This window comes from Hydra vulgaris, chromosome 09 (assembly GCF_038396675.1).
Source record: "Hydra vulgaris chromosome 09, alternate assembly HydraT2T_AEP".
Taxonomy (NCBI): Eukaryota; Metazoa; Cnidaria; class Hydrozoa; order Anthoathecata; family Hydridae; genus Hydra; species Hydra vulgaris.
This window is the reverse complement of record NC_088928.1, coordinates 61130925-61153604: the sequence shown is the minus strand read 5'-3', so window position 1 is coordinate 61153604 and position 22680 is coordinate 61130925. Positions and strand designations below refer to the sequence as shown.

Here is a 22680-nt window from a genome sequence, read left to right as displayed (position 1 = left end):
CTCAGCTAGACGATTTGGCATTGAGTTGACCAAATTTTGGGTCACTTCTGTTGTTATATTACCCCATGGGCTCAATCTAGCTACTTTCAAGTCCTCTTTGCGTGTAAATGCTCGATCGCCAGTTTTTCTGTCCAAAATATACCACAAATTTTCTATTGGATTTAAGTCCGGACTTTGAGATGGCCATTCCAAAACATTGATGCTATTTGTGTCAAAGTATACCTTTGTTTTCTTAGCGGTATGCTTTGGATCGTTATCCTGCTGGAGTATGATATCGTTTCCTATTCTCAATTTTTTAGCAGATGGTTGCAAGTTGGCTTTGAGAATTTCAAAATACATTGAAGCATCCATTTTATCATCTATAAATGTCAATTTCCCCACTCCTTTCCAACTCATACTACCCCAAACCATCACATTTCCTCCTCCATGCTTTACACTACCTCGCAAACAACTCAATTTATAAGCTTCTTCTTTTTTTCGCCACACCTTCTGGACTCCATCCGATGAAACAAGGTTGTATTTTGACTCATCTGACCACAAAATATTTTTCCAATATGATATCAGCATTTTTTCGTACTTCTTTGCAAGTTACAATTGACGTTTCATTTGTTTTGCAGTTAAAAAAGGTTTTTTTTGAACTACTCTACCTCTGTATCCATGTTCTCTAATACGATTTCGGATTAAATAAACATTTTTAAGCGATATCCACTGGTATCGTAAAATAAATAAATTTTTAAATAAGAATACTTTTATTTTTGTCTATTCTCATTATTAATTAAACTTTTAAGCTGAGTGTGTTATAAGATTTTTTTTTTTCTGTTTTAAAAAGTTAATAAATCTATAGTTTTTGAAAATAATGATTTGATTAATTTTGAACTATCAATTTTTGGTAAGAAAATTTTTTTAACTTTATTTCTCATTTTTTCAAATTAATTATTTTATTTTAGTATTATTATAAGATTCATTATTTAAAATTGCAAAAAAAAGAGGGCAGATGAATTTAGAAAAACGTATAGAAATTTGGACCCTTCATAATTTAGGCTTTTCTCATCAAAAAATTGGTCGACGCCTCAGCATTTCAGAGAGTTGTGTCCGTAAAACGATTAAAAGAAAAGTAGAAATGGGGTCTTTCTGCAATCATAGGGTAGGGAGACCTCGTTCTATTACGAAAAAAAAGGATAAATTCATAGTAATTAATTCTTTATGAAATTGTAGACGCACAGCTCCAAATTTAGCAGCTGATTTTAATGAACATCATACCACAAGAATAAGTACAACGACAGTAAAAAGGCGACTTCTTGAAGTAGGGCTTAGAGTTTTGTGGCTGTTAAAAAACCACGTCTTATAACTGTCTGCAAACAAAAAAGGTTAGTCTGGGCCAAAGAGCACAAGAATTGGGCGGTAGAAGAGTGGAATAGAGTACTTTGTCAGATGAATAAAAGTTTGAGATTTTTGTGAATAAACGCCAGTTTTGTGAATAAACGCCATTTGTTTATCGTCCGGTAGGAGAAAGAATGCTGGAGCAATGTACTAAGCAAACAATTAAGCATGGAGATGGGAATTAATGGTTTGGGGTTGTTTCGGTGGTGGCCAAGTGGGATCAACTGCCAAAATTGACGGGAAAATGACAAAAGAAGGCTATTTAAAGATTTTGAAAGAACATGTTTTAGTCTGTGGAATCGAATTAATTGGCAAACAATTTGTGTTCCAACAAGATAATGATCCTAAACACACTGCTAAAGTGGTTAAGCAATATTTAAATAAAAAACAAGAGGAAGGATTGTTGAAGGTCATGACTTGGCCACCGCAGAGTCCTGATTGTAACCCAATTGAGCTTTTGTGAGATCATTTTGATCGAGAAGTCCGAAAATCCCACCAAGGGGTAAAAATGATCTTTGGGAGGCAATCCGAAATATGTGGAAAAATATCGATGAGGAATATTTTAAAAAATTGATTGATCGCATGCCACGTTTCTGCCAAGCGATAGTCAAAGCTAAAGGTGGCCATTTTGACGAAAAGATGATTTAAATAAAAACATTTTATTTTAGTTATAATTTTTGATACTTTTTTTTTTTTTTCATTAAAACTAATAAAAGAACCTAAAATTATCAATTTGTTTTATTAAAGTCACAAATCAAAATTATTCTGACACATTTTTCTCTTAATATCTGTAGTTGCGATAGGTGCTTCCAAACTTATGGGCGGGAGTGTTATGTATATGTAAATTTAAATAGTTAAGTGCCAAGATGTTAAAATTTTTTAGTTTATGAAAAGAGTAACTCCTTAAAAATCCATAGCTTTATTCCAATATTTAGTAATAGTTCAGTTGAATCAATTCTTTTTAAAACAGGGTAAGTCACAAAAGACAAATTTTTCAAAAATTAAAAAAAAACCTTATATTATTTGAAAAATAATATAAGGTTTTTTTTTTTTGATTTGAAAAATTAATTTGAAAGTGAAAGTTACTGTTTTATAATATTGGTAAGTTTGATAAAGAACAATACTTTTTAAATAATTGTATAGAAAAATATCTAAAAAAATTTTCAACAAAAATTTAAAAATAAAGAAGTTTCCTTTTCTACCTTTCAAAACCTTAAAAAAAATAATCAAATTTGTTAGATTAGTTATTCATTATACTGGTTGAAAGTCTTAACATAGGGCTCCATATGTGGCCTCAACAATGCGCATTAAATGCCATAGCAGGGACATCATCCATGCGCAACATGGCACTATTAATACTCTGATATTTTACAGCTGTTAATGGAATTAGCCTCTCTGAGAGCCGCAGAGTTCAGGAAACCTTACTACCACCCGTCCTCAGAACTATTAAACTTAGTTTTAGAGCTGTACCCTCATTAGGAGATACAGGGAGAGTTGCATAGCTACTATCAAGGAGGCACAAGCAAAAACCTATGAGTAGAGTCAAGAAGCATTTATCATCCTAAACAGGAAACAATGTAACCCAGGTTTACATCTACACCAACCTAATAATTGAAGAATGGGTTTGAGGGTGGTCAACAGAATTATTTTGCTTAGACAAACAAAAACAAGAAAACAATAATTAAATAAACAAAATTAAAAAATTAAATAATATACAGTTAACTCCCGCTTATTCGAACCTCCAAAAGGAATTAGAATTTACTTTGAATAACGGAAAGTTCGAATAACTGAAAATCTTTTTTAAAGTGACCTATTTCAAGTCACTATCAAATTTTAACAGAAGTGAGTAAAAAAGAAACTTTGAAATAAGATGCTGTTTAAGTCTTTACCTTCTAAAAAACAAATTTAAAATAGAAAATAAAATCTTTAAAATTTATCAAAAAAATTTATCAACAGAATCATGCTTTCCAAAATTTTTCTTTTTAGTTTGACCTTTTTCCAATCTTTAAAAGCAAGATATTTATCATTGATTGATAATTTGACATTTTTGCTCAATTTTTACTATAAAGTTTGCATGAAACATCGAGAGTTTATTAAAAAAGACTGGTCGATGGCACCCAACAACCCCCACGATATGAGCATGGTACTGCCTTCTTTCACGTAGGCGCCATGTTAACTTTTCATTGCACTACGTTTAATGTGTTCAACTTTTTTATATTTTGATAACGTTAATTTTTCTACATAAATATATAATTTAATTACATTTGATTAAGTTTTATTTCGAAATGCAATGGAATGGTTGAAAAGTTATATTTCAAAATGCAATGAAATAGTATGTTGAGCTGAAAGAAAACTTTGAAATTACTTCGAATAAACAAAATTTCGAATAACTGCTGCTTCAAATAACTGATGGATAGTTGCATAAGTTTGTTAAGAAAAATTCATGGGGAATGAAAATTGCTTTGAATAAGTGCCAGTTCAAACAACCGGGAGTTTACTGTATTACTATTGGCATGACAGATATTAAACAGTGTTGATGACAGTAAGTACACTTCTTCCAGCCTTGCTTATCCTTCTTTGACAAAAACTATGATTCTTGCTAGTTTATTGTGTTGTTATGGATATAGTTAGAAACTTCCTTTAAAAACAAATCGCTACATCTATTTTCAAACAATAAAAAAACTTGACTTTCAACGCCCTTTCAACAAAAATTAATTTAATTAATTTTACTTTTCAACAAGCTCTTAATATTTTGAAAAAGAAAGTTCTTTACAAGTAGGTCAACTTGGTACTCATGATAAGCAAAAAATTATATAAATTTTAAAAATAACAATTATATTGTAGTAGTGGTGTAGTAGTTGAGCACTAACTTCATAAGCAAGAGTTCCTCACCACATCCCTAGTAGTACCGCACTCAACTTGTTTCTCCACGCAGCGGCCTTGCTTGTAAAGGTTTGTGTTTCGAAGTTATAGAGAGGGTTATAATTAAGAGAGGGTTATAATTAAGTAGCCTCCACCATTAAGTAGCCTCCTTGTCTGTAGGTGTCTTGGCCTTGGGCAGGTGAGTTTACATTTCAAAAAAATTGACAATTTTTTTTTTTAAATTGTAAAAATGCATTTTTTTCATTTTTCAGTTTAAAAACTAGTTCTTTTAGCAGTTAAAATAATTGTAGTATGAAATGTACTATGAAATTTTTTTTAAATTATTCTATTTTTTATTTTTATATAATTTTGCTTCTTTTAAGAAACCAACATGACATAAAAATTTTTTTTTTAAATATTAGAAATCCTTTAAAAAGTAAAGTTAGTTGAGTTTTCACTGAAACACATTATTTAAGAAAATTTGAATTAATTATCCTGATTACAAACTACATATATATATACATATATATATATATATATATATATATATATATATATATATATATATATATATATATATATATATATATATATATATATATATATATATATTTATATATTTATATATTTATATATATATATATATATATTTATTTATATATATATATATATATATATATATATATATATATATATATATATATATATATATATATATATTTATATATTTATATATATATATATATATATATATATTTATTTATATATATATATATATATATATATATATATATATATATTTATATATACATATAAGCATATTATATATAAGCATATTATATATTTAAGTTTGTGTATATTTAAGTATGTTATATATATATATATATATATATATATATATATATATATATATATATATATATATATATATATTTATATATATATATATTTATATATATATATATATATATATTTATATATATATATATATATTTATATATATATATATATATATATATATATATATATATATATATATATATATATATATATATATATATATATATATATATATAATATTTATATATATATAAGCATTTTTTTGTTTTTGTTTTAAACATCTTCGCTTCCAACAAAGCTGCAAGCAGCCACTAATTAAAGTTGGAAGTTACTGAAAAAGAAAAGATGAAGATTGTAGAGCAAGATAACGATTGACAGACGACTTAAAAGATTGCAAATTATATGAGTCAGGAAAGCAAGATGAAGGAAAAGAATTCCAAAGAGCTGATGTTCGAGGAAAAAAACTAGACGAATAAGTGTTTTTGCAGCACTTAGGAACAGTCACAGAAAAAGGATGACACTTAATTGAATGACGAGTAACATGAGAATGAATTATAGTAGATGGCACAAGAGACGCTAGCTCTTTAGAGCAGTGCCCATTATAGTATTTGTAGAAAAGAGAAAGAGAAGCAACTTTACGACAATGTGATAATGGTTGGAGGTTGGCTGCAAGAGTAGGTCCAACTATGTTTACAATGCATTTTTGCACCTTGTCTAAAAGAGAAAGGGCATCATCAGAAGAACCGTCCCAGATATGGCAACAGTATCCCATACAAGGCCGAATTTGAGATTTATAGAGATAGAGAATAGAATCCGAAGTAAGAAAGTGACAAGCTCGGTAAAGAGATGCAACCTTAGCAGATGCTAATTTTGCAACTGATTTGATATATGGTTTCCAAGAAAGATTGGAAGTAAGAGTTAATCCTAGAAGAAGAAGAGTAGGTGACTCATTGAGTACATCACCGTTCATAAATATAGGAAGATCTAAATTATTGCAATAACGATTGGCTGAAAAAAATTGAGTTTTATCTGAATTAAAGTTCACCAGCCACTGTGAGCCCCATGCTGTAGCAGAAGTGAGATCCTTTTCAAGCTCAAATGCCCCCTCCAAGCAATCAGAGAGTGTTGGTTTTTTATCACGACAAGAATAAATGGTAGTATCATCAGCAAACAATGCCACCTTAGATGAGAGAATATCTGGAAGGTATTTAATGTAAATTAAAAAGAGTATAGGGCCAAGGATAGAACCTTGAGGAACCCCTAAAGTTACAGAATAAGAAGAAGAGTGCTGTCCATCAAGGACAACTTTTATGCTATGATTGGAAAGGAAGGATTCAATAATCCTAAAAATGTTGCCGGATTCACCATAAGATGAAAGCTTATGGAGTAGACCAGCATGCCAAACTTTATCAAAAGCTTTTGAAATGTCGAGAGCGATGGCCTTAACCTCTCCACCTTTATCTAATGCACGATAAAACCTGTCAGTTATTACTGTTAACAAATCAGCTGTAGAACGAGAAGATCGAAATCCGTATTGATGGTCGGAAAGTAAGTGATTAGATTCAAGATGAGAAATTAAGTGTTTGTTAATTAAAGATTCAAAAACCTTGCTTATGATAGGAAGAAGACTTATGGGACGGTAGTTAGACGAATCCGATCGCTCTCCATAATTTTTGAAGATAGGGATAACGGATTTCCAGCAGGGTGGAAAGCAAGACTCTGATAAGCACTTGTTGAATAGTTTTGAGAGTATAGACGACAGCTCCGGAGAACACTTCTGCAAGACAATAGCAGGTATGTTGTCTGGGCCACAAGCTGTAGAATAGTCTCGTCAGGAAATCACTTTAGATACAGATGCTGGAGTGATATGAATGTCAAGCAATGGATCAACCTGTTTGTTGGCAATATCAGGTAGAATGCAACTAGTGGAATCAAGAGATGATATTGATGAAAAGTTTTTAGCAAACAATTCAGCTTTGTCTTTAGGTGAGGTGACAAAAGTCTGAACCATACAAGAGAGGTGGAATTATAGATTTGCCCTTATTATTGATAATATTAAAGATTCTCCAGAAGTCACGAGAGCCTAATTTTTGAGAGGAGATACGAGATTTCATGACCTGAGAATATCGGGTTTTGGCGTTAGACAAAACCTTTTTACAGTTGTTTCTAGCAGTAATAAACAGACGTCTGTTTTCTAGAGAATTGTTTTGCAGATAGATATGGAAGTAACGGTTTCGATTGGCAATCGCAGCAGCACAGTTTGAAGAAAACCATGAAGGAGAGTGAGGCTTGACCTGGAATCGTCGAGAGGGAATAAAAGATTCCATGCCAGCCTGAATCCACGAAGTTATGTAAGAAGCACATTTGTCGACAGAAAGACGAAAGATTTCTACCCAAGGGCCATCATGAAGAAAATCACGGAAAGAATCCCAGTCATCTTTACTGTAGTTGTAAGAGGTTCGATAATAGGGGGATTCAGGTGATGAAAAAGTATGAGGTATTAGTTTTAGAGAGATCAAACTGTGATCAGAAGCACTTAAGGGTGAATGTAGAGAAACTGAGCACTGACTAGGATCAGAAACAAGACATAAGTCGAGTAGTGAAGCTAAATGATTCAGGTTGTCTGGAAAGCGAGTTGGAAAGTTTACTATTTGAGTTAGGGATTGAGAAAGGTAAAAGTTGTGGGCTTTAATGCCTGCCGAATCACTGACACTAGAGCCAAGCCATTCAGAGTGGTGAGCATTAAAGTCACCAACAACAACTATATTAGCTGATGGATAAAGCGAGAGGGCTTGGTCAATATGATCAGAAATATCATCAAAAAGTGGGCAGTCTTGAGATGAAGGAGAGCGATATAGAACAAAGAGAAAGGCAATCGAGTGAAGTGGTGCTAAACAAATGCACATAAAAGAATAGTCTGTGGATTCAAACCTAGTTTCACGACAAATGGGTGAATTCTTACGAATGTAAATGCCTAGGCCAAGCATGTGACTATTGGAGTCTTTACGAATTAGAGGAAGATAACCATCAAAACTAAGATCACAAGATGAGACAGCTGAACTCAAATTAGTCTCACAAAGAGCAAGTAGGTCTTTGTGAGACTAATTTGAGTAGACTCAACAGAAGAAAAGTTACTTCAAAGACCATGAATATTAGTGAATGATTGGTTTAGAGAACTTGGTGATGATGATGGTTTTTTGTGTTTTATAGTTTTTGGTACTTTATTCATTTTTAAATTAGATTGAAGAACTTGACTCAAAGCATAGATAGTACTCAGAACACTGTTTAATAGCCCAAGCAATTGTCTCATTACTACTAATAAACCCTAAGCCGTAACAAAGGGCTCCAAATGTGGCCTCCGCAATGCACACCAAACGTACAAACAGGGACACCATTCATGCGCAACATGGCACTGTTAATACTTTGATATTTTTCAGCTGTTGATGGAAACAGCCTCTCTGAGAGCTACCGCAGAGTTCGGGAATCCTGACTACCAGCCGGCCTCAGAACCATAAAACTGAGTACCCTCATTAGGAGATATGATAGAATAGAATGAGTTGCCTAGTCATAAAAACAGAGACACAAGCAAAACCCATGCATTGAATCAAGAAGATCCAGCATTTAACATCCTAAACTGGAAACAATGTATTAAAAATACATCTGCGTCAGCCTCATAGATGAAGAAGGGGTGCGAAGCTGGTCAACAGGTAGAATCTGTTTACCCCTTAAGTCTTTGCCTAGGAGGCCTTCTACAAGACAGTAGCCAGTGCATTTAACATCTGCCCAAGATGAGTATTTTTATCGAAACACCATCTCTAGCCTTTACTCAACCAAGAGCCCCAAGGCAGGGGGTGTTTTAAATCGGAGTTGGCATCTCCTAGTTTTTGCCTAAAAAGGCGTATCCTACAAGGCAGCAGGACATGAAGCAGATTTTTACAATTCCAGTACCACAAGAACTAGTACAATCTGACCAGCTGCTCCAGTCTGTCCAACTTAGTAAAGAGTTTGCTGTACATGTTTGATTGCTGTAACATTCAGCTACATCAGTACTGCTTTCTACACACGACTTATTTGGATCAAGGCACATCCTTGTTCTTTTTGTAATTCCAGTACCACAAGTACTAGAACATTCTGACCAGTTGCTCCAGTCTGACCAACTTGATAAACAGTTTGCTGTACACGCTTGATTACTAGAACAATCAATTATATCAGTAGTGTTTCCTACACATAAACCATTTGTACCAAAACACAACCTTGTTCTTTTCATAATTCCACTATCACAAGTAACAGAACAATAGGACCAGCTGCCCCATTCTGACCAACTTGACATTGGGTCTGCTTTTATACTAACCAAATTATACAAATAAATTATATAAATTTATACTAAGCATATTATATATATAAGTTTGTGTATATTTAAGTATGTTTTATATATATATATATATATATATATATATATATATATATATATATATATATATATATAAGCATATTATATATATATATAAGTTTGTGTATATTTAAGTATGTTATATATATATATATATATATATATATATATATATATATATATATATATATATATGTTTTTTATATATATAAAAGTATAGTTTGTATTTATTTTATTTATTTTAAAATTAGTATAAAGTCCATATAAATACAAGTGTACATTAAATAACCCATGTCCTAAAATGTTTATATTGAAGAATACAAAAACAATTCTATGTACATATTGTAGCATAAATTTAATCTAAACTAATGAAGGAGAGCTACATCAGGCTCCTCCATGTTGACACAGGTAAGCCGCACAAAGCAGTTGGTCAAGAAAGCTATGATGCAAATTTTTTAAAGAAATGTACAGAAGGTGAGTCAACTGCTTCCTTTGGAAGAGCATTCCAGTATTTTGTTAATCTATTTGTAAAAAACTTTCTCATTCAATGCAACCTTTGATTGGTTGAGGTAAAAGTTGCTGATTGCCGAACCTGTACTGCAAAACCTAGATTTGTGTAAGCAAGGTACAATGTTTCTATAAAACTACTCTGCAGCTACGAAAATCTTTTTTGAGACAATTAAGCAATTGGTTTGCAATTGAGACTGCTGTTTTGACTTATGTTTTGACCTTTAAATCATTTGAAACAATAATCTTAAGGTCTCATTCAACTATTGTTTCTTTTAATGTACAATGGGTTCCATCTGACTGTTTCATTTTGTATGAGTGTGTTGACTTGTCAATACGTCCAACACTCATAACTCTGCATTTATTGGTGTTAAAAGGCATTTGTCACTTGTGTAACCAGCTTGACAGCTTGAAGAAAGGTGGCATCTTGCAGCAAGTTGATGACTCCGATAATTTTATCATCATTGGCATGAAGTTTTATATGGTCTACAATGGTGCCTGTAAATCATTAATGAGTAAGATAAAAATTATTAATAAATAAGATAAAAACCAGTGGACCAAGAACCGAGCCCTGTGGCACACTGCTAATCACTGGGACCCACTCAGATGTTAATTCGTCTAATGATATTTTCTTTAGCTCATCCATTTCTCAATCTTTTTTTAGCAGGGTGTCACTAATCTCATTAGGTTACAGTTTGTGTAATAAGCCTCTAAGTAGGACTTTGTCGAATGCTTTGGCAAAGTCTATATAAATAACATCTACAGTAAACCCTAAGTGCATGCCTTGTGTTAGTATGTCATGTCCTTCCAGAAGATTTGTGACACATCCTCGCTTAGGAACAAAACCATGTTATATCCAATATCTTATATCCTAAGCTCAGTTGAGCTTTGGATATAAGATTTTGTGTTATGAAAAATTTCATTGTGCGATCATGTATGAGACTTTGCAGACTATAGATGTTATTAATATTAATCTGTAATTTGATGGTTGAAGTTTATTCCTTTTTTAAAAAATTGGTGTAACATTAGATTTTTTCCACAAATCTGGAACATCACCGGTGGATATAGATTTTTTGTAGGTTAGTGTGATTAGGATTACAAAAGATGTTGCACACTTTTTGTGTGCAACATCTTTTGTAATCTTATCGCTTTATTTTCAGATAACCTTTTTTTTTTCTACTTCACACTCATGAATGTTGTTTTTATTAAGCTGACATATGGCTTGTGTAGCCCATGGTGCATCTTTTTTTTTTAGCTAGAGCTGAAGTTGATTGTATCTGTTCTGCAATGGATTTTTTGTAGATATTAACAAGTAAGTTGAGATTATCATTAACTGTATGACCGTTAAACATGGTATGCCAGTTGTTTGAAGCTATTTAGTAGATATTGCATCTTAATTGTCTTGACTCCAGATTAGACGAGGATGCGAGAGTTTTAGTGCTGTTTCTTTGAAATGAACTGCAAATATAGCAGTATTAACACAGTCTGATTGACCTGTTTTTGTAAATCCAAGTGGGTCAACTTCTGAGAACCAATCTGAATCATCACTAATAATTAAATCAAGTGTTGATAATGGTTCAACAAGATTTAAATGACGGAAACGTTATTGGCTGTGTTAAGTATATTTTATATATATATAAGTATATTTATATATATATAAGTATATTTTATATATATATAAGTATATTTTATATATATATATATATATATATATATATATATATATATATATATATATATATATATATATGTATATATATATATATATATATATATATATATATATATATATATATATATATATATATATATATATATATATATATATTTAAACAACTTCAAAAAGTATTCTACACAATAGAGTGCTCAATGTTCTTAAAAGAACAGAGCAATTATATATTAGTAGAAAATCACTTAACAAAAATTTTTCCATTTGACACTGTGTTTCATCAACAAAGATTCATCAGAAATATATAAGTATATTATATATATATATAAGTATATTTTATATATATATATAAGTATATTATATATATATAAGTATATTTTATATATATATATAAGTATATTTTATATATATATATATAAGTATACTTTTTATATAAATGTATCTCTGCAAAGCTAAGAAATTTCATTTGTATTTTGAATTCAAATTTAAATTCCTAATTGAATTAAATTTTGAATTTTGAACTGAGCTTAGTTAAGTTTTTTAGGAATGTTTTTTTTTTTTTCTATTACTTTTAATTTCATTTAAAAGTAAAATAAAATTTATAATAAGCAAAAGTCATTATTGTAAAATAATTGGTATTTAAAACACAAGTATTAATAATATTCTAATTCCTGAAAGTAAAAGTTATCGTCTGTTTTATATTATATAGTTTATAGTTATAATGTAAATAATTCATTATAATTATAAATTATATAAGATTTATATTTTGAGATTTCTATTGAACACTAGAAAAAAGACTTGATTGAAATCTTAAAAAAAGAGTTCAATTGAAATTTTAATTTATCGAATATATAATTTTGATATTATTGATATCAAATTATTATTATTGATATTAAATTATTGTCAAGATCTTTATGTTGACATGAAATTTTTTATATTTGAGAAATTGCTATATTTTGTTTTTATTTTAGTTCCCCCCGACCCGCAATTTTTCAAAAAAAATGAAGAATCTGTAATTTTAAAGTTTGCGTATCAAGCTTTGTTTAGCAACAAACTTCGCATAAACGTATTCATGAAAAATTGCAATGAGCAGACTCTAGAACTTCACGATGTTCAACTTTTAAATGGATCAGTTAGTTCATTTTTTATTTATTTTATTGAACAATTTTAGGCTCAAATAATATTAAACAATTTTAATACCAATGTTTAACAATGTAAGGCTAATATTTTAATTAAGTAATGTTAGATTAGTATTAATATTAAATAATGCTTTGTTAATGAATAATGGTAATATTTCATAAACAGATTTTTTTTAAATTTTAACGTTCAACTTTAATATGTACAAATGTTTTTTGTTATTGTTTTTTTAATATTTAAAAAGAGTTTCTTTGTAAATATTTTGTTTGGCTTAAATTTAAAAAAATGATTTAAATTTACACAAAATTTACACGCCCCACAAAATATAAATAGATTTTTTAAACCATAACCCAATCGGTAATTTTTAATATATTACAGTATTAGCCAATTTATATAAATCACAATTATTTAACTTTACTCAAACAAAACCTATCAATGCGCTAAACACTGCGAGTCATTTGATATTTATTGTCAATTAATAAGTAAGCCTTGAGTTAAACAAAGTTTTTTTTATATTTTTTTTCCAATTTCATTAGTTCGTTAGTTTGCTTACTACCATATAAAATGCTTAATATGTGATCTGATTATGTTTGGTATGTCTTTAACACGTTGTAATGTAACGTTTATATGTTGTTGTTTGGTATGCGTTTATAACTGTTATTATTTTTTTATTTGTAGGATCTTGTCATAATTGACAAACCAGTTTGCAACATCGTAAGACCTAGAAATGATGAATGGACGGAAATTCACGATTTCATTGTTAAAGATATTCAGAAAATTACGAGCAATCTTTTATTAGTTTTCCAATTGCAATATCGTATAAAAACTGACAATCACACTAGCGACTTTTTTCCATTGGAAGTAAAAATTGATGCGGGATTTCCGCTTATATCCGCCCACTTTCGAGAATTCCATAAATGGATTTGCGAAGAAAATTTTCCAGGGCATAAAAACACTTGGGTGTGATAAAAATTAGTATTTAAAATTTTATGTAAAAATTGCAGACTGTTTATAAAATATCATTAAATTACTTTTGCTTTTTACAACAATTTATCATTTATATATTTATTGTATTTCGAAATTTTAGTTTTATTTCCTATAAAGGATTTTATATATTTTCTTTATATTTCCATTATGAAATTTTATAGGTTTTATATATATTCTGCTAAAGTCAGATGTAAAAGTTTCTAACTAAATTATTTTTTAAATTTTTTTTCTCTTTAAACTAGTTGTTTTTTGTTCCGTTGTTGTCTTCAAAGGACTCTGCTATTTTGCCAGGTTTTAGTTTTTATTTTTATTTTAATATTTTTAGACACACTTTAAAGGCTCTTTCTAAGCAGCCATCTAAGAGGCAACTTTTTTATTAACTTTGAAGCACTTTTTTTACTTTGGCTTGTGTACTTTGTTCAGTAATTGAAAACTAAATATAAAAACCGGGCTAAGTGCCAAAAATAAAAATTTTTGAATTGATTTTAAAATATGTTCTGTGTGCAAAACACTTTATAGTAAAAACCGGACAGTGATATTTGTGAATGTTTCACAACAACTTTGGCAGAAAAGTTTAAAAATTAGTCTAAAGTGTGATTTTTTGAAGTTTTTGTTTTTTTTATTTCGAAACTTTAACCTGGTTTTTAAATTCAATTATTTTAAATTCAATTATTTACTTTTTGAGTGTCATTTTTTTTTTTTAAGCTTTGAACTTATATACAAAGTATATCACAGTATTTAAAAAAAAATGTTTGATAATAACTTAATCTGTCCAACTAGCACAATAAGGTTGACCAAACGTTGCGTTGGCCGGCGTCTATTGCAGAAAAACCTTTCCAAAAAAAGACAATTGTTTTACACATTTACTAAAGAAATTTTAAAGAGTATTTTAAATGGCTAATCAAACCGATTTTATTCGAAAAACTTCCCAGGTTTCTACTGTCCCAATAACTGGATAACAATAATCGAGGTCAAAGTTCTGTTGTATATCGAGACTATCCTTTAGTTTTAACCAGGACGTTTTCGATTAACTAAAAAATTTTTTCTTTTTTTCCTTAGTTACACCTAAATATACGTTTGATTTCAAATATAGTGTATTCTTCGGTAAATTACCCAAAGTATTATAAAATTTCAATGCTTTATGATATGGGTAACCTAAGTTCTAGGCCTTTGCATTTTTTGCCCTGTTTCCTCAAGGTACTTATCATTTGCCTCTTTTATACTTCAATGATATTGTATGAACGCTATTATTATTAACCAATATTTTCATTTATATTAGTGCTAATTTATCTTGCAGTTCAGTGTCAGAGAATATAACAATAACAAGTAACTTTTATAAAGAAAAAATTAATAATCATATTAATGCTGTTATCAGACTCAGATCTCTCAACTTATATGGTTCATCTGACTGTTTGAAGGCAATAACTGATGCATTTGTGTTTGCTATGTCAATCTGCCTTTCCTTCAACAGTATAATTTGTAACAGGTATTGGTAAGAAACGTCGCATCAACAATATAAAGAAAAAGAATCTGGTTTGTTAATGATTTGTCGAATTCTAGAACCGGTGTGACAGGTAGATATTTTTTAACGCTAGCGCTCACCGTTCAGTACGCTGTCCCAGTGAAAAATAAAACCGCGTCCCACATGGGTTCCGCGTGGGTTCCGTGTGGGATCGACGGGATTTACGCGGGACGGATTTTCCCATGTGGTATCCGTATGGAAATTTGTCACCTTAAACCCATGTGGGTAATCCCACATGGGTTACATGTGGGAACCATATGGTATTTACACACATGGGAAATCCCACGTGGGTTTCCTGTGGGATTTGCATGGGAATTAATTTGAAAGCTGGAAACTAAAAAAAAACTTTTAAAAAAAAACTAAAAAAATTTTTTTAAATCGACATTGCATTGCGTTAGTTTTTACTGTGTGAAAGTATTTTGTAATAATATAGAGAATGGCAAGCAGGAATGTAAGTACCACGAATAATGTTTATCTTTCTTTATAGAAATAAGATTAAGATTTGTGCAAATAGACGTATTATCAGGATAATACAACAGTTATTCGAATATAGATCTTGAGTAAATTATTTGCAAACAATTAACTGATGCAAGTTGAAATGTTGTCAAAAACCAATCTTGCATGCATGAGACACTGCAGTGTCCCACAAAGAAATGCAGGTTTAAAAGTCAAAGAATTCCCAGTTTTCTTTATTAAAAAAAGAAAAAAAAAGGATGAAAAAATAATGGAGATGGGTTTCTGTAACTTTTTTTATGCTCCAAAACTTCCAACTTTAGATATAATAAGGTCCTTAAGACTTGAGGGACTTACGAACTACATTTAGGAATAAAAACAGGATATTTGCAGAAACTTTTCAATTTTTAATCTGGAGTACCACAGTGTTATTGGGAATAAAGCCTCTGGGTCCAGTTTTCAAAGTAATATGATCTAAAGTAATGTTTAAATAAAATAATATGCTTTAAAATGCATATTGTTATACATATAACTCCTGATAGTTAACTATATGTATAACTAGTTATTTTTTAAAGTTATGCTTGAACAAATTAGTACCAATTAATTCAAATTCAAGATTTAGTTAAAGTTCAAGTTAAAGTTCTTATTTATTCATTGTTTTTGTTAATTTTATATCCATCCGTTCAAATTTATCAGTTAGTACTATTTTTTACTACAGTAAGAATGTTTATCATTGTTGAACGTGATTTTATCAGTAACTTAATTTTATTTTCAACATATTTTGACAACACCCTTTATATTATAAATGATGACAGCTTTACTTTTCTATTGATGTTAAATTTATTAAGTTTCAACATTAAAACAATAAAATTGATACAAAATTTCACTTTAAAACAAAATTTCACTTTAAATACCATTAACATTGTGATGATAATAGCATTAGGAAACTAGTATTTATGTATTATTATTATACTATAAATAAATAGTTTTTTAATTCATTTTATAAAATAGAGACTGACAACTGATAATTAATGGAAATAAATAGAAATTATAAAAATCATGTAAACTTCATTTATTATTTCTAAATACTATATTAATGTTAGTCTACAAAGTTAAAATCAATTTAGAGCATTGTTATTAGTTCTTTTGCGATTCGCACTTCCACTTCTGTCTCTCAAGTTTATAAAATAGGTGGTCAAAGCTTGCTCAATAAGTAGGTTCTCAGCATAACAATGCTTTTTTTTTACACTTTCTAAAGAGAAATATGGCAAATTGATTACTTATTTTACCTAAATCATAGGGTCATCTATGCATAATGATGTCAGATGATGACCCGGTTTATTGAACACCTTCACCCTTTATCAAACTCAGTCATTTTTTTGCCATCTCCCATTGAAAATGATGTCAGTTTTTGTTATCATTATATAATGGTATATCTGAATTGTTAATATAACATAAAAAATGCATATACCATCAATTTTTTTCTGGTTCAATTATACATTTATTCTCAACAGTACTAAAAGCAAAAAAAAAAAACATAAATTGTTCTTTCAGATAAGCAAGCTAATTTCTGAATTTAAATTGTTTTTCCTATGATCCTCTACAGTTTTAAGCAACAAAAGCAAGAAGTTTTTAGACCACATTGTTGGTGTAAATACCTCTAAAACCTGCTCACAGCTAGCATAATTTGTTTTACTTTTTTTAAAAATAAAATATTTTACTTTTTTTTTAATTCAATTTTTAATTCAAAATTCAATTCTTAACATCCCCTCCCCATTGTCAATTATTGTTAAACTCACACTGCCCCTCTATCTACTGGCATCATTTAAGGATGATCCCATAGCCTAAATACTATATATATATATATATATATATATATATATATATATATATATATATATATATATATATATATATATATATATATATATATATATATACATATACATTGTTTTTTACTTTATTTACAACACCATTTGATATACAATAAACCCTTACAAAGCTTACAATAATTCAGTTAAAATTCAATCTGAGTTATTGAAATGTAATAAATTTAACATCAATAGAAAAGCTGTCATCATTTAAAATGTAAAGGGTGTTGTCAAAATATGTTAAAAGTAAAATTAAGTTACTAATAAAATCACGTTCAACAATGATAAATATTCTTACTATAGTAAGAATTAGCACTAGTTAACAAATTTGAACAAATAAATATAAAATAGTGAAAAAACAATGAACAAATAAGAATTTGAACTTGAACTAAATCTTAAATTTGAATTAATTGGTACTAATTTGTTCAAGCATAACCTTAAAAAATAAGTTATATATAATAAATTTTATGTATAACTAGTTATACATATAGTTAACTATCAGGAGTTATATGTTTAACTGCATGCATTTTAAAGCACTTTATTTAATTTATATATTACTTTAGATCATGATACTTTGAATACTGGACCCAGAGACTTTATTCCCAATTACACTGTGATACTCCAGATTAAAAATTGAAAAGTTTCTGTAAATATCCTGTTTTTGTTCCTCAACGTACTTTGTAAGTCCCTTAAGTTTTATGAACCTTATTATATATAAAGTTAAAAGTTTTGGAGCCTAAAAAAAGTTACAGAAATCTCCCCCCTATTTTAATTTTTTTTTTAAATTAAGAAAATTTGACTTTCAAACCAGCATTTCTTTGTGGGACACTGCAGTGTCCCATGCATGCATGCTTGGTTTTTAACAACATAGTTGCAACATTGCAGATAATATACTCAAGAACTATATTCAAATATCATATGAACATGTTAAAGAATGATGTTAAAGAATGTTCATATGATATTTGAACATCACAAATTTAATAATATTGATGTGATATATTATATAAATAATACCATAATAGATTATGATATGAAAATAAGATAGAATATGATGGCAATGATCAAAGAATAAATTTACTTATAGAAATTTAGATTTAGATTTGTTTATTAGTTTCAGAATATTATATTATGTGTGACCACGGCCTTCTATAATAACAGGCCTTGACATCGCGCAACAAAGTTGTTAAACTGAAGGCCAATTCCTAATACTGTGTTCATCTTTTAACATTAGACAAAAGTTTGTGTTTGCGCTTTTTTAATAAATCTTTAAAATTTGATTGGTTTATAAATTAGATAGGGCAACTTCAAGACGATAACGTTGTAAGGTTCAAGGCGTTACATTGTAAGGTAACAATATTTTCAAACTAACAATAAGTTTTTTTAATAATTAAAATGCCTTTAAAATGCTTTGTACCTCTTTGCAAGTCAAACTATCTCAACTACAACAAAAATGTTAATTTATACAACTACAACTACAATATCAATTACAATTACAACAAAAATATCAATACTCAACTACAACAAAAATATCAATTTATAAATTCCCGAAGAATCTAGAGGAGAGAAAAAGATGTAGTAAAGCTATCCTAAGAACTGGTTTTATTGTTACAGACTATACAGCAGTATGTCAACTGCATTGGCCAAATGAAGCACCTTTTGAAAGCAAATATGGGAAGCAATGACCTTTAAACCCACCATCTGTTTTTAAAAATATTCTGCCTAGTTGTTTAGCCACACCAGCAAGTAAAGTTAGAAAAACTGTAACTTCAAGCGGTTTTCGAAGCATTTTACCAGATAAGTTAAATGATTTTCTAAAAGAGGATGAACTTATATTTGACGATATTCAATCTTTGTTAAGTGATAATAACGATGTTATTGTTTTCCAGCTTAATAAAAAAAGTTTACAAATACAATCAAAAATGTACAAACTTGGTGTTCCATTATTTATTTTAGTAATTTTCAATGATTATTCATTTGTAGCTAACCATAATGGCACAACTTGTAATATTTCATCTTTAGCTGTAAACAAATTAAAGTTAATAAAAACAAAATCATCTTTATTTGAAGCAGTTAGATTTTTAAAAAATAAAGAAAGTTCGCTTCAGTCAAATATTCTATTCGAACACCTTAATGCTATGAGAAAAATTAATGTTGGTGAAGTTTTATATACTTCAGATATTATATGTAGAGCATATGAGTATTTTGTTATGCGACGAAGTTTATATGATTGTTTGTGTATTGACTACAAGTTACCAAGTATAAGGATTTTAACACGATTGACTTCAAAAATAAACTCAATGGAGGACCTAAGTTTCATAAATAGTATTTTTATGAATTTAAATCCATTGAAAAGAACTTCCATACTACTAATTGATGAGGTCTATGTCAAAGCTTCTTTACTTTACCAAAGAGGTGCTTTGTTTGGTCAAGCAGTAAACTACCCTGAAAAGTTAGCTAAAACAATTTCATCATTTATGATTAAATGTCTTTTTGGAGGTCCAGAATTTATATGTAGAGCTCAACCTGTTGCAAATCTTTCCTCTGAATTTCAGTTTGCTCAATGTCAACAAATTGTTGATACGATAAATAATATTGAAAATGGTAAGACACTAGTAATAATTACTGATGGTAACGGTGTAAATCAAAGATTTTTTGGAATGTTTAAAACAGTTGATAGTAAACCAACATCAGGTTAACAACATCAGGTTAACAACATCAGGTATATATTTATTGTATGATTATGTGCATCTCATAAAATCTATACGAAACAATTGGTTGACAGAAAAGACTGACGAACTTCAATTTTTGAAGAGATTGAAAATAAAGCATTTGAAGGTACTGCTGTATTTATTTAAAAAATAATTTTTTTTCGAATGTTGTTAATGTCAAAGCACCTGGTGCTGGCATTCGGTTTAAAAATGAATTATGCGGAGAAATCCATTCAGCTGGTGATCAACAGTTACAACTGCTACGAGATATTGCTGAACTATCAAATTTTATGAAACTCTACAGGTAAGCGTGCAAAACAGCTTACGCTAGATACTAGCAATGCAATAGCGCATTCATGTTATGGCTTTACTGATCTCATAGAAACTTTGTTGAGTAATGGAGCTAAGTATGTCTTATTAGGTTGGTTTTCAACAGATCCACTTGAAAAAGCTTTTTCTAAGCTTCGACAGGGATTTGGAGGTACTTACTTTATAAACGCTAAATCTGTAATTGAAAAAATTAATATTCAACATACTAAATTGATATTACAACTTGACATTCCTGTTGATGGTATCGATAGTCATACTTGTGACATATGTTCTAGAGATATTTCTACTGATGAAAAAGAACTTCTGTTTAATATACATGATCTTGAAAGCTCAGTTAATAAATCTACATTAGTGGCTATAGTTTACATAGCTGGCTATGTGCAAAAAAGCGAAATAAAAATTTATGATGATTCTACCAATTATTATTATAAATATGGAAGTTATCTGTATAGCCTAAACAGAGGCGGACTTGAAATTCCTTCTGATACTCTTTTCTAATGGTCAATATTTTGCTTTTTTTTTCAAGGTGCTACTGACCCTTTATGCAGAACATTTTGTGTTACTCAGTTTCAGTTCATTGCTGCTAAATATAAATTTAAAATCACAAAAAAACAATGCAGAGTATATTCTAATAATCTGCTAAAGACTTACTCACTAATTACCACTCCCAAAATACTAAAGCTATCATAATTTATGTGAAAATTAGTTTTGTAATTTGTTATGCTATTTACTTGTTATGTTTTTTATTTTCTCATTAGCCTATATGTCTCTCAATATGTTTGGATTTGTAAATATTTACCCTGTTGAGATATTTTGATAAAACATTTTTTTTGCTTGAATCAACGGCATTTTTTAGCGATGTCAAGGCCTGTTATTATAGAAGGCCGTGTGTGTGACGAAAAAGTAAAGATACTTTTGCATTGAAAAAGTAGGTTTTTACAAAGTAGGTTTTTTTGTTTTTTTATTTAACTACTTATCCTAATTGATCACTTTTTTTCAGGATTCTCCTCATGGGTTCAAGCTCATTACGCATAATATGTGTTCAATTACCCATAACACGTTAGTCATTGTAAGTAATAAATTAGGAAATAATTATTTGTGAAATATTGTAGTCATTAATGACTTCAACCTGGCTAATAATTAAAATTGCTCGACTAATAAGGTTCCTTATTAAAATTGCTCTCTCTTTCTCTCTTTCTCTCTTTCTCTCTCTCTCACACTCTCTCTCTGTCTCTCTCTCTCTCACTCTCTCTCTCTCTCTCTCTCTCTCTATATATATATATATATATATATATACATAAATATATATATATATATATATATATATATATATATATATATTTATATATATTTATATATATATATATATATATATATTTATATATTTTTGTATTTATATTTTTTTTTTAGAAAATGTTTGAAGAAAGTTAGAAGATACTAAAAACCTTGGTATTATGCAAGCCGAAGCGATTCAATTAATTCAATCGACAAAAAACGGCGTGTAAATCGCAAAAGAAAAAATAATATTTTTAATATTCATTTTGGATGTATTGAATAATAGCATTTATTTTAAAATAAATTCATTTTGCAACACGTTTTTTAATTTTATAAAATTTCGTCATAATAGTTTAAGGTAAATCCAACATAGGTTATAGGTGGAAAACATCACATGTAGAAGATCAAAAATGCTACACATTTTGAATACTAAATGGGATAAAGTAGCAAATACCAGATTTAGTTGGGCCTCTCTGAAAGCTTCGATGATTAATTTTAAATTACTATTTAAGTAATTTTTAAATTAAAAGAATTTTAAAAATTATCATAGAAGCATTCAGACTTTCATTTGTCTAGTATTGACTACTTTTATACCATTTGGATTAAAATATGTGGCATTTAAGATCTATAACATGTAGTATTTTCCACCTATATCCCATGTAGAATTTACCACATAAAACCCATGTGGGATTTACCATATGAAACCCACATGGGACAAAATAATAATCCCCATATGGGTTACATATGGT

At 29.2% G+C, this 22680-nt stretch overlaps 1 protein-coding gene and 1 long non-coding RNA gene across 2 annotated transcripts in view; both read left to right on the top strand.

Annotated features, from left to right (window-relative positions):
* The window catches only part of LOC101236630 (mucosa-associated lymphoid tissue lymphoma translocation protein 1), an 85223-nt gene extending 71213 nt beyond the window's left edge, over nt 1-14010 (top strand). Inside the window, exons 14-15 of the mRNA XM_065806254.1 lie at nt 12620-12780; nt 13464-14010. Of these exons, the coding sequence (XP_065662326.1) occupies nt 12620-12780; nt 13464-13751 (449 nt within the window). The 3' untranslated portion in view covers nt 13752-14010. The remainder of the gene's footprint in view (nt 1-12619; nt 12781-13463) is intronic.
* Nucleotides 14011-15470: 1460 nt separating this feature from the next.
* On the top strand, nt 15471-22212 carry LOC136085148 (uncharacterized). The gene is made up of 3 exons (XR_010641121.1): nt 15471-15745; nt 21657-21725; nt 22067-22212. It is a non-coding gene; the product is annotated as an uncharacterized LOC136085148 (long non-coding RNA).
* Nucleotides 22213-22680: the final 468 nt, after the last annotated feature.